At 64.3% G+C, this 13,052-nt stretch overlaps 2 protein-coding genes across 2 annotated transcripts; one reads left to right on the plus strand and one right to left on the minus strand.

Annotated features, from left to right (window-relative positions):
* The first annotated feature begins 431 nt into the window (after positions 1 to 431).
* Positions 432 to 3,934, plus strand: MYG1 (MYG1 exonuclease). Its single transcript, XM_065654352.1, has 7 exons — positions 432 to 632; positions 1,242 to 1,354; positions 1,433 to 1,592; positions 2,196 to 2,345; positions 2,423 to 2,545; positions 3,191 to 3,372; positions 3,453 to 3,934. The coding sequence occupies exons 1-7, from the start codon at positions 432 to 434 to the stop codon at positions 3,637 to 3,639; spliced, it is 1,116 nt and encodes a 371-aa protein (XP_065510424.1). The 3' UTR covers positions 3,640 to 3,934.
* Positions 3,935 to 5,191: 1,257 nt separating this feature from the next.
* Positions 5,192 to 12,706, minus strand: AAAS (aladin WD repeat nucleoporin). The gene is made up of 17 exons (XM_065654350.1): positions 12,683 to 12,706; positions 12,324 to 12,456; positions 11,984 to 12,111; positions 11,156 to 11,211; positions 10,982 to 11,073; positions 10,653 to 10,699; positions 10,462 to 10,560; positions 9,743 to 9,886; positions 9,493 to 9,613; positions 8,546 to 8,670; positions 8,026 to 8,086; positions 7,723 to 7,813; positions 6,713 to 6,806; positions 6,553 to 6,620; positions 6,181 to 6,262; positions 5,791 to 5,875; positions 5,192 to 5,411 (listed from the first exon to the last, which is right to left on the minus strand). The coding sequence occupies exons 2-17, from the start codon at positions 12,441 to 12,443 to the stop codon at positions 5,271 to 5,273; spliced, it is 1,554 nt and encodes a 517-aa protein (XP_065510422.1). The 5' UTR covers positions 12,444 to 12,456; positions 12,683 to 12,706; the 3' UTR covers positions 5,192 to 5,270.
* Positions 12,707 to 13,052: the final 346 nt, after the last annotated feature.

Raw genomic sequence — 13,052 nt, forward strand, 5'->3', positions numbered from 1 at the left:
TGTCTGTTGCCGGGGGGACTGGCGGGGGTGTCCGGGCGCTCCCTGTGCCCGCGGAGGTGTCTGTGTCCCCCCTGTATCCCCGTTTACCCACGTGCGTGTCCATGTCCCCCCCCGCGTGTCCGTTTGTCCGTCCCGCCCCACGTGTTCCCGGCGCGCCGCTTCGGTCCCGCCCCCTCGCGAGGCCCCGCCCCCAGCGCACGCGCGGCGGGGTGGGGTCAGGCGGGGCGAGGGTGAACCGGCGCATGCGCGGGACAGAAGTGCGAGGAGGGGCGGGGCGGTGTCATGGCAACCGGGGCGCGGCTGGCGCACGCGCAGAGCGGCGGGCAGGGGGTCCGAGCGCGGCTGGCGCATGCGCAGACTGAAGGTGGGCGGGAAATACTGCTCATGGAGGCGTGCCCACGCATGCGCGGTGTGGAGGGGCGTGGTCACGCATGCGCAGTGCGATGCGCGTCGCCGCGCGCGCCGGTGGCCTCATGGCCGCCGCCGGGAGCCCCGGGACCGGGATCGGGGCCGTGATCGGCCCCAAGCGGCCGCGGCCCGAGCCCGCCCCCCGCATCGGCACCCACGACGGCACCTTCCACTGCGACGAGGTGCTGGCGTGTTACCTGCTGCGCCTCCTGCCCCAGTACCGGGTACGGCACCGTGCGGTGGGACGGGGCTTGCGGCCTGTTCGGGCCTCCCCTTGCAACCGGGCGGCGCCTTCCAGGGTCCCTCCTCGGGGCTTCCCTCGGGTGCCCCGTCCCCCTTCGGGCTTCCCCGTTACCCGGGGGCAGCTCTCGGGGTCCCCAGTGGCACCTGGGGCCGCTCTTAGGTCACCAGAGCCCACTTGGGGGTCCCTGGTCCCCCCCCAGGGGCCGCCCTTTGGTCCCCAGCCCCTCCTCAGGGTCACCACTCACAGCCGGGGACCAGCTTCGGGGTTCCCACTCACATCTGGGGGTGCCTGTTCCCACCCGGGGGCCACCCTTGGAGTCCCCAGACGCATCCAGGGACCACCCTTTGGGTCCCTTGTTCCTCTTGGGGGTCCCCAGTTGCACCCAAGGGCCACCCTTAGTTCCCCAGTCACGCCTGGGGGTCCCCAGGGGTCACCCTTAGGTCCCTTTCGGGGTCCCCAGTCCCACCTGGGGTCACCCTTAAGTTTTTGGTCCCTCCTTGGGGCCCCAGGAGCACCTCTCAGGGGGGTCCCTGCTCACTCCTGGGGCCTCCCTAGGCCCCCCACCCTCCCCCCCGCCTCCCCCCCCCAGGACGCTGAGATTCTGCGCACACGAGACCCCCAGCTCCTGGCCCAGTGCGACGTTGTGGTGGATGTCGGGGGCGAATACGACCCCAAGCGACACCGCTACGACCATCACCAGAGGTGAGACACCCCCCCACGCCAAACGTGGGGTCCCCTGGGTGCCGGGGGTCCCTCGGGCTGACCCTGTGGCCCCCCTAGGTCCTTCAGTGAGTCCATGCGGAGCCTCCGGCCCAACAAGCCCTGGACTACGAAGCTGAGCAGCGCCGGGCTGGTTTATTGTCACTTCGGCTCCCAAATCCTGGCGGGGCTCCTGGGGCAGCCAGAGGACGGGCCCGTAGTGACAGTGCTTTACGATAAGGTACCAGGGAGGGGGGGCCTGGGGGGGCTCTAACTGCACGGTGTCCCCACCCTGGAGTCCTGGCGTCCTCCTTGGGGACACCCTTAGGTGTTCTGTCCCCCTTTGGGGTTACCCAGGGACAGCTCTTGGGGTCCTAGATTCCCCATTGTGGTCCCCAGGGGCCACCCTTTGGGTCCGCTGTCCTTCTTGGGGGTCCCTGGTCCCACCCAGGTGACACTGTTCTTGTCCCCCGTCCCTCTTTAGGATCCCCAGATGCACCCAGGGGCCACCCTTATGTCCCCAGTCCCCTCGGGGTCCCCAGAGGGCACCCTTTGGGTCCCCTGTCCCCCTTGGGGGCCCCAGTTCCCACCCAGCGGCCACTCTTAGGTCCACAGTCCCCTTGGGGTCCCCAGGGGCCACCCTTTGTGTCCCCTGTCCCTCTCAGGGTCCCCTGGAGGGGCTCAATCCCCACTCAGTGCCGTACACCTTTCCCTGAGGCATCCCCTTGGTGAGTTGTCACCCCACCAAAGACCCCATAAAATTGGGGACCAGTTTGTTCCCATGTGGCTGGACCCCCGCCGTGTCCCTCGCCGTGTCCCCCACCGTGTCCCCCGCTGTCCCCAGCTGTACGAGAACTTCGTGGAGGAGATCGACGCCATCGACAACGGCATCGCGCAGGCGGAGGGCGAGCCCCGCTACGCCGTCACCACCACCCTCAGCGCCCGCGTTGCCCACCTCAACCCCCGCTGGAACGACCCCCAACCGGACCCCGAGGTGGGGAACGGGAAAACGGGGTGCAGGGGGACACACCCTCCAGCTTGGGGACAGCGCTGAGTGTCCCCTGTCCCCAGGCGGGGTTTAAACGGGCGACGGAGCTGGTGGGGGGCGAGTTCATGGAGCGGCTGGATTATTACCACGGCGCGTGGCTGCCGGCGCGCGCGCTGGTGGAGGAGGCCGTGCGGAAACGCTTCCAGGTACTGAACTGGGGGGGCTGGAGGGTCTTGGGGGGGCTGTGGGATGGGGGGAGCCTGGGTCCTGTCCTTCCGTATGGCTGTGCAGCCCCCCCGTGTTCCTATAGCCTCATGTATGGCCAGGCACCCCCCCCGTATCCCTATATACTCATGTATGGCCATGCCCCCCCGTCCTGTGCCCCTATAGCCTTAAATATGGTCGTGCCCCCACCCCCACCCCGTGCCCCTATATCGTTATGTATGGCTGTGGACCCCCCCGTAGCCCTATATACTCATGTATGGCTGTGCCCCCCACTCCTGTGCCCCTATATCCTTATATATGGCTGTGTACCGCCCCCGTACCCCTATATACTCATGTATGACTGTGCCCTCCGTCTTGTGCCCCTATAGCCTTAAATATGGTCATGCTCTCTCGCTCCTGTGCCTCATATACTTATATATGGCTGTGCCCCCCATCCTGTGCCCCTATAGCCTTACATATGGCCGTGCCCCCACCTTGTCCCCCCCAAGCCCCCCCCGCAGCCCCCTGCACCAGGCACCCGTGGGTGCAGTTGGGAAACCGAGGCGGGGGGCAGGGAAACTGAGGCAGGGGGTGGCACGGGGGCAGCGTGGGCAGCACCCCCATGTCCCCACCATGTCCCCCCCCAGGTGGACGCCAGCGGGGTGGTGCTGGAGCTGCCGGGGGGAGGCTGTCCCTGGAAGGAGCACGTTTTCCGCCTGGAGCAGGAGCTGGCGCTGCCCGACCCCCTCCAGCTGGTGCTTTACCCCGACGGCGCGGGGCAGTGGCGAGTGCAGAGCGTCCCCTCGGGGCCACACACCTTCCAGAGCCGGTGAGCCCCCGCCGCCGCGTCCCCTCCCCTCGCTGACGTCCCGCCGGGGGCTCTTTGTCACCTGCCGGCCCCCCCCGCAGGCTCCCACTCCCCGAGCCCTGGCGCGGGCTGCGGGACGAGCCGCTGTCCCTCGTCGCCGGTGTCCCCGGCTGTGTCTTCGTCCACACCAGCGGCTTCACCGGAGGGAACCGCACGCGGGAGGGGGCTCTGGAGATGGCGCGGAGGACGCTGGCGCTGCGGGACGGGGGCGGCGCACAGAGCGGGTGACACCCCCCCCGTCAGCATCACCCCGAAAGGGACCTGGTGTGGGGTGGCTGAGAACGTCCCCGCTCAGCACTTGAACAGTGGGACATGGGGACAGCGCTGTCTGTGTGGCTGGGGGGGGATCAGGCTCCCCCCGGGGGTTCACTGGTCCCAGTCCCTGTGTTGAACTGATGCCACCCCAGTCAGAGCACAAAAAAAAGAGACTTTCAGGACCCATTTCTCTGGAGATTGTCCCAATTCCTGGCATGTATCTGCTGCTGAAGGGTTCCCAGTAAAAACCAGTCTGTTTCCAGTGCGTTCCCTGCTCGGGTAACGGGGCTGGGGGGGGTCAGGGTGCCCGTGGAGTGTGATGGGGGGACGGGGCTGTGCGTAGCTACATTGAAAGGGGCGCAAATTGGGGCACAAGCGTCACTCCCCACACACATCCTGGGAGATGGGGAGGGGAACCCAGGCGTCCTGCTGCCCCCCCAACCCACCATCTGTCACCACAAGGCGGGGGGGGACACTGAGTCCCCCCCATTGCTCCCAGCCGCCTGTCACCAGGCAATGGGGACACCCTGGGGACCACCCGGCTGCCCCCGCCGGCTGCTGCCCCCCAGCAGCAACCGCACTGAGACGCCAGGGGGGGCCGGGCGGGTGCCGGACGTGGCGGGGCTGGTGGCCATGGGGGGCTGGCTCGTCACCGTCCTGCTCTGTGTGGGACGGTTCGTGCGGAGGAGCCGAGCGCGGACCCGGCTGCACCTCCAGTACCTGCGAGCGCTGCCCTGCGAAACGGCCCCCCCCAGGGAGGAGGAGGAGGAGGAAGATGAGACGCTCAGCACCGTCCTCTGAGGAGCCCCTGGGAGGGTGAACCCCCCCAGACCCACCTCAGCGCCTGGAAATGGGTTCGTACCCCCTCGTTATCACTGTGTCCTTGTGCCTTGTGTCACCACGGGGGTTTTCCCTGCCCCGGGTCAGGTTGTGCCTTTTTTAGGGGGATTTTAGGGGGGTCTTGGGGATGGTTGCAGACCTGGGGGGTTAATGCCCACCCCCGCCCCCCCATCATCTCTATGCTTTAGTGGAGTGATGGCAGCGTAATCCCGGGATTAACCACATGTAATCCTGGGTTTTAACCGCGCACCCCCCCCCGGCTTCACCATTAATCCTGCTCAGGGCTGGGGGGCCCAGGGTTTTGGGTTTTATGGTCCTAGAGTTTTTATCATATAATTATTTTGGATGGAAGAGACTGTAAAGATCGAGTCTAACCGTTACCCCAACGCTGGCACTAAAATGTCCCCAAGAACCTCGTCTGTTCAACCCTCCAGGGATAGTGACTCCAGCACTGCCCTGGGCAGCCTGTTCAATACCCCACAGCCCTTTGGGGAAGAAATCACCCCAAATTTCCACCCTCAGCCTCCCCTGGCGCAACTTGAGGCCGTTTCCTCTCGTTCTGCCCATTTATCACATCAATAAGGTCCCTCTCAGCTTCTCTTCTCCAGCCCCGACCAGCAAAGAGCGAAGCGCGAAGATGCTGAGAAAAAGAACCAGATTTAATCCATGCGGCAACCCCTGCAGAGGTACCGGAGACACCTGAGGCCACACGTGTCCCAGGAGGAGGAGGATGGAGGAAGAAGAGGAAGATGCTGGTGAGGTTGTCACAGCTCCGAGAAGAGCTGCTGCTCCCGTCCGCTGCCGCTGCTCACGGCCACCGCGGGGCTGCGGCCGGGGCTGGCGCGGGGGACGTGGCCGCTGACGAAGAAGAAGGGGACGTGGCTGATCTTCCCTGTGGACCAGCACTGCGGGAGGAAGAGAAGGATGGGAGGAAGGAGAGGAGGAGGACGAAAGGGGACGCGAGGTGGAGGACGAAAGGGGATGCGAGGAGGAGGACGACACCAGGCGGAGGAAGAGGAGGACGGGAGGAGGGAAAAGAGGACGCGAGGAGGAGGAGGAGGAAGACATGAGGAAGCAGGTGAGGACATAGCAAAGGACAAGAGTCCAAGTGTCACAGTCTTGTCCTCCCCATCATCTCACCAAGGACACTTTCCTCCCATCCCCTCCCCATGGGGACACGGAGGGGGTTTCCCACCCCACCCACTCAGCCACCAAATGGATCCCGCTCAGGGACAGTGACCGGAACACCCGAAAAGTGCCACCACCCCCGGGGCCAGCTCTCACCACGGTCAGGAGGGCGCCCTTCTCGAAGCACGGCTGGAAGGCGATGAGCTGGGGCTGCGCGTCCCGCTCGCCGCGCAGGAACCCGCTGCCAGGGAGAAGACAAACCGCGGTCACGGCAAAACGCGCTGTTGCGGTGTCACTTGTGGTGACATTGGTGACATGAAGACGTTTGGGGACGCGCCGGGCAAGGGCGGCGCAGAGCAAAGCGTTTCCAGGCGGATAATGGATAAGACGGCCAAAACGCAACTGGTTTTGGGGTAAAACGGCCAAAGCGGGAGTGCAGGGTGGCAGCGTCTTCTCTGCTGGGCCCCGGGGGATCGCTGGGATGAAACCCCCCAAGATCACCCCAAAACCAACACAGATATCAACCTGAAATGAACTGTGACGTACCAGGGCAGGAGCTCGAACACGGGGCTGTTGCGGGTGCGAAACACGGCAATGACCGTCTGGCTGCCGGGAGCATCGGGCTGTCCTAAGGGGATGGAGAAGCCACCGGGATGTCCCTTGGCCCAGGGACAGGGGACACAGGTTGGGGTTTTGGGGGGTGGGACACGACAGTGGCCGCCACCCGTGTCTTCCTCACCCTGAGGTGCGCAGGGTCCCGGAACGCGGCTTTTAAAGCCCTTTTGGGGATTTAAATCCAGCTCCGAGCTCTCGGGGGGGGTTGGCCAAGAAGGGTTTGAGCGAGGCGGGGGTTTGTGCCCTTTTTCCCCGCAGAAAGGGGGATTTGGGGCAAATCTTGCACTGGGGGGTGGCTCTCACCTCTGACGATCACCGCTAATCTCTCCCCAGTGGGATCCCACGCCATGGAGTGTATTTCTCCTCCGATCCTGGAAACAGGCACAAGTGGCACCCAGATCCCCCCGTGTCCCACAGCAGGGGAGACACACAGACACGGACCCCCTGGTGTCACCAGACGCACCTCTCCTCCCCATAGAGCGTCTCGAAGGTTGTTTCGGACAGATCTGCCACCACAGAGGCTGTTTTGGAGCCTCCCACCTGCCCCTGCATCTCCCCTGGAACAAAAAGCCCCCGGTTACATCCCGGTTCCTGCCAGAATTCCCGCCTGGGTCGTCTCCCTGCCCTAAATCCCATTTTTTAGTCCCAAAAAAGTGACATGGAATCGATCGCTGTTCCTTAGAGCGGCTGCGGAGGAGCCTGGTACCAACAGGCCACAAGACCCAACCCTAAGGCCTACTAGAAAATTAATATTAGATGAATAATGAGATATCTAGCAATTAACTTTTAATTGTAGAACAAAACCTACCCCGCAATTGAGAACTGAACCACAGACAGTTGATTATCGAGTGATTAGTGCCAATTTTTGTGGATGTGCTTAACCTAAAGCCAATTTTGTTCATTAGAATATTGTTTTAATATAAAAATACAGCTCCTCGTTGAAGGCCACTAGGAGAAAACCCCTATTCACTGAGCTTGTGCAGTAAAAATGTTATTTAATTTACCTTGTATGCAAATATTGTAACTAATTAGCCCTACAGGACTGTCCTGAGGGTGTGTATAGAACGATAAGATTTTATATAAATGATTGAGACTTTGGGATGCTGGTTTGATCCAACATCCAGACTCGCACAACTCTAATAAAACCAATGTTTCATCTCTGTGTGTAGAATTGGCTCGTTTGCACACACACTGGGGTGAAAAACTCTGATTTAAGGACAACACTCCTGGGTATGCGATGGGGGAGGTTTCCCCTCCACAAACATCAGCACCAGCCGCCTCCACGGAAAAAAACCCCACGTGAACATTTAAAGGGTTTTTTTGACGGTAAGATCAGAACTGGGAGCAAGAAGCAACGCGAGGAGGAAAAACCCAACCCCGTGGAGACTTTGCTGCAAAACGCAGCCAAGAAGAGAAAAATCCCATCGGGCCACAACGAAAAAGCAAAGAAAATGGGTGGGAGGACAGACTCACCGCAGGGCTCCGAGAAGGACAGGGAGTAGATGACGGATTCCCCCAGCACTGAGAAGAGCAGGCGGCTGCCGTCGGGGCTCCAGCACCCCGTCTGCAGGACATGGGGCCCCGTCAGCGCCCGGCACCCACCCCGGGAGGGTTGGGGGGCTCTGGGAGGCACCGTCTACCCCTTTGAGGCAACATTACCCCGGGAAGCAACGTCTACCCCCGGGAAGCAACATCTACCCGCTGGGAAGCAACGTCTACCCCCTGGGAAACAACGTCTACCCCACGCAGGTAGGAAATGCCACCCCTGCATCTGACCTGGCAGCGTCCCGTGATCGTGGGCCAGCGCTCGCACGTCCATGTCTGAGCCTCCCACACTCTGGAAAAGAGACGGAGCCCGAAGTCAGCGGGAGAAATTCCTGGGCGTTCGCCCCTAAGATTTGCTGCTCTAGGACAAAATGCGAGACGTCGGACCCTGTTTTACGCCCCCCCATCAGGTACAGGAGGTCGGGGTGCAAAGAATCCAGATCTGCTCGGTTTTGGAACAAATAAAAATTAATAAAATAAATAAACAAAATAAAATTTTAAATAAATAGAATAAAACAAAATTAATAAAATGAATAAAATAAAACAAAATTAAATAACCAATATGAGTTACATAAAATAGCCACCACCCTCTGTTGGCATCAGGCATCATCCTTCCAGCAGCTGTATATCAAGATTATTAATGGCTGGACTTGATGACCTTAAAGGTCTTGTCCAACCGAAATGATTCTGTGGTTCTAATTAAAAACAATAATAAGGGCTGAAATCAAATATGTGGGAGGGGGGAGCTGACCTGAACACGGCCGAGGGGGTGGCCGCCAGGACCTTGCTGCCGTCCGGTGACCAGGACAAGTAGGTGACGCCGCCGCCCCCGAACCACGGCAGCTGGACGCAGCTTTCGGTGGAGACGTCCCACACCTGCGGGAGGGGACGAGGGGCGGATGGGGACACGGGGACCCGAGGAGGGGACGAGGGGCGGATGGGGACACGGGGACCCGAGGAGGGGACGAGGGGCGGATGGGGACACGGGGACCCGAGGAGGGGACGAGGGGCGGATGGGGACACGGGGACCCGAGGAGGGGACGAGGGGCGGATGGGGACACGGGGACCCGAGGAGGGGACGAGGGGCGGATGGGGACACGGGGACCCGAGGAGGGGACGAGGGGCGGATGGGGACACGGGGACCCGAGGAGGGGACGAGGGGCGGATGGGGACACGGGGACCCGAGGAGGGGACGAGGGGCGGATGGGGACACGGGGACCCGAGGAGGGGACGAGGGGCGGATGGGGACACGGGGACCCGAGGAGGGGACGAGGGGCGGATGGGGACACGGGGACCCGAGGAGGGGACGAGGGGCGGATGGGGACACGGGGACCCGAGGAGGGGACGAGGGGCGGATGGGGACACGGGGACCCGAGGAGGGGACGAGGGGCGGATGGGGACACGGGGACCCGAGGAGGGGACGAGGGGCGGATGGGGACACGGGGACCCGAGGAGGGGACAAGAAGGCGGATGGGGACACGGGGACCTGAACGAGGAGGAAGATGGGGACACAGAGACAAGGAGGATGATGAGGACACTGGGAGCTAAATGAGGAGGACAAGGACACGGGGACCTGAGGAGGGCACAAGGAGAACGTTGATGACACTGGGACCTGAACGAGGAGGAGGATGAGGACACAGGGACCCAAGGAAGGGACGAGGAGGACGCGGGGACCCGAGCCACCCGCCTCGGGCTCACCAGCATGGCCGTGTCGGCCGGGGACGCCGAGAGCAGCAGCTGCCCCCCGGGAGCCCAGGCCAGGCTGGTGACAGGGCTGTGACCGGGGTAGGACAACACCTGGGCGCAGCCGGACGAGGGTCTGCGGGGACGGACACAGAGAAACCCCCACGGCTGGTGGCCCACGGGCCACCGAGAGCCAGCGCCGGGTCCGTGTGTGAACCCCACGGGGCTCGACCCCCCCCGTGCGGGGACAAGCGCGGGTTGTCACCTGGTGGAGAGGGAGGTGGGGTCCAGGTGCCACAGCAGGACGCAGCTCTGGCAGGCGACGGCGAGGATGGAGGCGCAGAGCGGCTTCCAGGCCACGGCCGCCACGTTCCGCTGCAGGCGATGCTTCAGCGAGGGGACGGTGACGCTGCCGGAGAGGAGCGACGGGTGACAAAGGGGACAATGGGGAATCGAGAGTCCCCACGCAGCCCGAGGTGGCCACGGGCCATCTCCTGGTGTCCCCTCTCCAGCTCGAGTGGGAGGAGGGGGGGACGTGTCCCACTGCCACCCGCACGGCTTTGGGGACACAGACCCCAGCCAGGTGACACCAGCAGCTGGGAGGTGGCACTTGGTGGCTTGAAATCCCAGCTCGGGGGGGGACACGGGGAGGGCGGCAGGACCAGCCCAGGGGCTTCTCCTGGGGAGGGAACAGGGGGACCTGGGGACCAAGGGGACTTGGGGACACCCGAGAGGCTGCTCTGCCAGGTCTGTGTTCTCGGCTTGTCCTGGGGGCTGCAGGGCCGGGGGGGGGGAGAAAATACGAGGCGTAAGGAACAGCAGAGATTTTTGGGGACATCCCCAGCAAGAGGCTCTGGGGACAGACGGTGCCGGCGACAGCAAAGCCCCAGCGAACGGTGGGGCAGCGAGGGGCTGGGGGAGCCCTGGGGCCGTGCTGGGGGGGTGAACCGGGGAGCAGGGGGTACCGGCCCCCCCAGCCCTCACCTGCTGGAGTTATAGACCCGGACGGAGTCGTCCAGAAGAGCCGCGGCGAACTTGCTGGTGTGGGGGTGCCAGGCGAAGGCGCGGACGGTGCAGCCGGCCCTGGCGGGGGGACAGGGATGGGGACGCAGCGGTGACGTTTCGCGGGGTGTCACAGCCCCCCCGGCACGGCGCTTTGGCACCGCAGGACTCACCAATCCACAGCCTGGGAGAACGTCGCGATCATGTCCTCGGTGCTGAGCTGCGGGGAGGAGAGTCAGTGCTGAGCAGTGACGGCCCCCCCAGACCCAAACCCCCCTTTCCTCTCCCCCCACCTCGATTTTGGTCCCGTTTTTGCCTTTCCCAGTGCCCATTCTCCCCACTTAGGTGAAGGAAACCCACGGTGCTTCAGGAGGAACATTTCGCTGTGTTTTCAGCTGGGAAGGTCCCACCCCCCACCCAAACCAGCCCCCCCAGCGCGGGGTGGGTGTCACATCGTCCCCCCTTTCCCGAGCACGAGGGTTTAACCCCCAAAAAGACTCACGGAGAGGTGTGGGAAGAAGGAGCCGTGCAGCGAGGAGAGCCAGCGGCACAGGGCCAGCAGGAACCGCGACGTCGTGTTCAGCCACCGCGGCCCTGGGGGGACGGGGGACATCGGGGACATCAGGGACTGGGGACATCGAGGACGTCTCGGTCCCCATGGACATCCCGGACTCACCCTCGTCCTCGGCAGCGGCCACCTCCGCGAGCAGCCCGCACAGCCCCACGTCCCGCCTGCGGAAAAACGCCCGCCAGCCCCCGCGTGACGGGGACGCCGAGCCCGGTGTCCCCAAGAACCTCGTCTGTCCGACCCCCCCAGGGATGGCGACTCCAGCACCGCCCTGGGCAGCCTGGTCAATGCCCCACAGCCCTTTGGGGAAGAAATCACCCCAAATTTCCACCCTCAGCCTCCCCTGGCGCAACTTGGGGCCGTTTCCTCTTCTATAAGGTGTTTCCCAGCATCACCCCAGTTTCCCCAGCATCACCCCAGTTTCCCCAGCATCACAGAATCGTTTCGGTTGGCAGAGACCCTCAGGATCGAGTCCAACCATAACCCAACTCCAGCACTAACCCGTGTCCCCGAACCTCATCCAAACACTTTTTAAACCCCCCCAGGGATGGCGACTCCAGCACCGCCCTGGGCAGCCTGGGCAATGCCCTTTGGGGAGGAAATCACCCCAAATTTCCACCCTCAACCTCCTTCCCCAGCTCCGTTCCGTTCTCTCAACTCGCTCCAGCACCTCGAGCTCTTGGTGTGAGGGTCCCAAAACCGCCCGCAGGATCCGCGGTTTGGCCCCCCCAGTGCCCGGCGCAGGACGGCTGCCGCCCTGGTCCCGCTGGCCACACCAGCGCTGGCACGAGCCAGGATGCCGGTGGCCACCTTGGCTCACGTTCAGCCGCCGTCACCAACACCCCCAGCCCCTTTTCCAGCCGCTCCCCGTGGGGATTTATTGACAGATAGGAAGCGATCGGGCCCCAGGGCAGGTTCTGGGGGGGCTGCACCCACCATGCGCTGAGGCAGCGTTTCCAAAGGGCTTCGCGGTGGTGGATGAAGGCTGGGCGGGCGCTGGGCTCCAGGCGGCCGGGGGCCTTGAGGGTCTCCCTGGGCAGGGTGGGCACGGGCAGCTCGGCCACCTGCGGAGCTGGAGAGTGAGCTGGGGGGGCGCTGGGGGCAGCCCCCCCGCTGGCAGAACGCAAACAGCGATAAGAAAGGGCACAAAGATGGGGAAACACCCCGGGTGGGGGGGGAGCCGGGAGCCTGAGGGTGACCTGGGGTGGGGGGGGGGGACAAAGCGGTGACACCCCCCGCAGGAGGGGGGGTTCCCTGGGCCCGGGGGGGGGCTCACCCGGCTCTGGAAGGGCAGCGGGAGCTCCGAGATGCGGCCGCAAACCAAAGCGTTGTTGAACTCGTAGAGGGTGATGTCGCCGGGGGGCGGCGGGGGGGGGAACAGCGCTAAGGAGCACATGGCGCCGCAGCTCCTGGCGGGGGGGGGGGACACACGCACACACACGTGTTGAGGGGCTGAGAGACGCGCCCCCCCCCGCTCCGGGTAAACCCCCGCCCAGTGAAGCCCGGGACGAGCCAGAGGTGACGCTGGGGGGGGGTCCCGTTCACCCCCACGCCCCTCCCAGCCCCACCGCCCCCCCCGCGCCCCGGCACGACCCCCGGTGCCCCCCCCGGCCGCACCACGTGCCCCCCACTCACCGGCCCGCGCTCCCGCGCCGCCTTCCCGCGCTGCCCCGCGGCGGGTGGGGGGGGAATTAAAAGGGCAACGACCCTGCGGCCAGCACAGCGGGGCGGCGCCCCCCCTTTCCGGGTCTGCCTCCGCCGTGACTCTCCGACTGGTTCTTCCCCCCCGCAGAGAACACCCTGCGGTGAATTAGGGGCTCCTCTACTTCACGGGGAGGGCTGAGAAATTGGTGGGGACGCCACGGGGGACATTGCCCCTTTAAGGGAGGCGGTGCTTCCCTGGCGGGGGCGGGAAAGCGGCACGTGGTTCTGGCGGCGCGGGTGGGGCTTAAAGGGGCCGGTGTCCTGCACCCCACCCCAGGTGTCCCCGTACCCCAGGTGGGGT

The sequence above is a fragment of the Caloenas nicobarica genome, chromosome 33, assembly GCF_036013445.1.
Source record: "Caloenas nicobarica isolate bCalNic1 chromosome 33, bCalNic1.hap1, whole genome shotgun sequence".
Taxonomy (NCBI): domain Eukaryota; kingdom Metazoa; phylum Chordata; class Aves; order Columbiformes; family Columbidae; genus Caloenas; species Caloenas nicobarica.

Coding starts and splice junctions, on each gene's coding strand:
- MYG1 (XM_065654352.1), top strand. CDS start 432: ATGCGCAGTGCGATGCGCGTCGCCGCGCGCGCCGGTGGCCTCATGGCC. Junction 633..1,241: donor GCCTCCTGCCCCAGTACCGG/GTACGGCACCGT, acceptor TCCCCCCCCCAG/GACGCTGAGATTCTGCGCAC. Junction 3,373..3,452: donor CCACACACCTTCCAGAGCCG/GTGAGCCCCCGC, acceptor CCCCCCCCGCAG/GCTCCCACTCCCCGAGCCCT.
- AAAS (XM_065654350.1), bottom strand. CDS start 12,443: ATGTGCTCCTTAGCGCTGTTCCCCCCCCCGCCGCCCCCCGGCGACATC. Junction 9,887..10,461: donor CGGGTCTATAACTCCAGCAG/GTGAGGGCTGGG, acceptor CCTCTCCGGCAG/CGTCACCGTCCCCTCGCTGA. Junction 7,814..8,025: donor CGATCACGGGACGCTGCCAG/GTCAGATGCAGG, acceptor CATGTCCTGCAG/ACGGGGTGCTGGAGCCCCGA.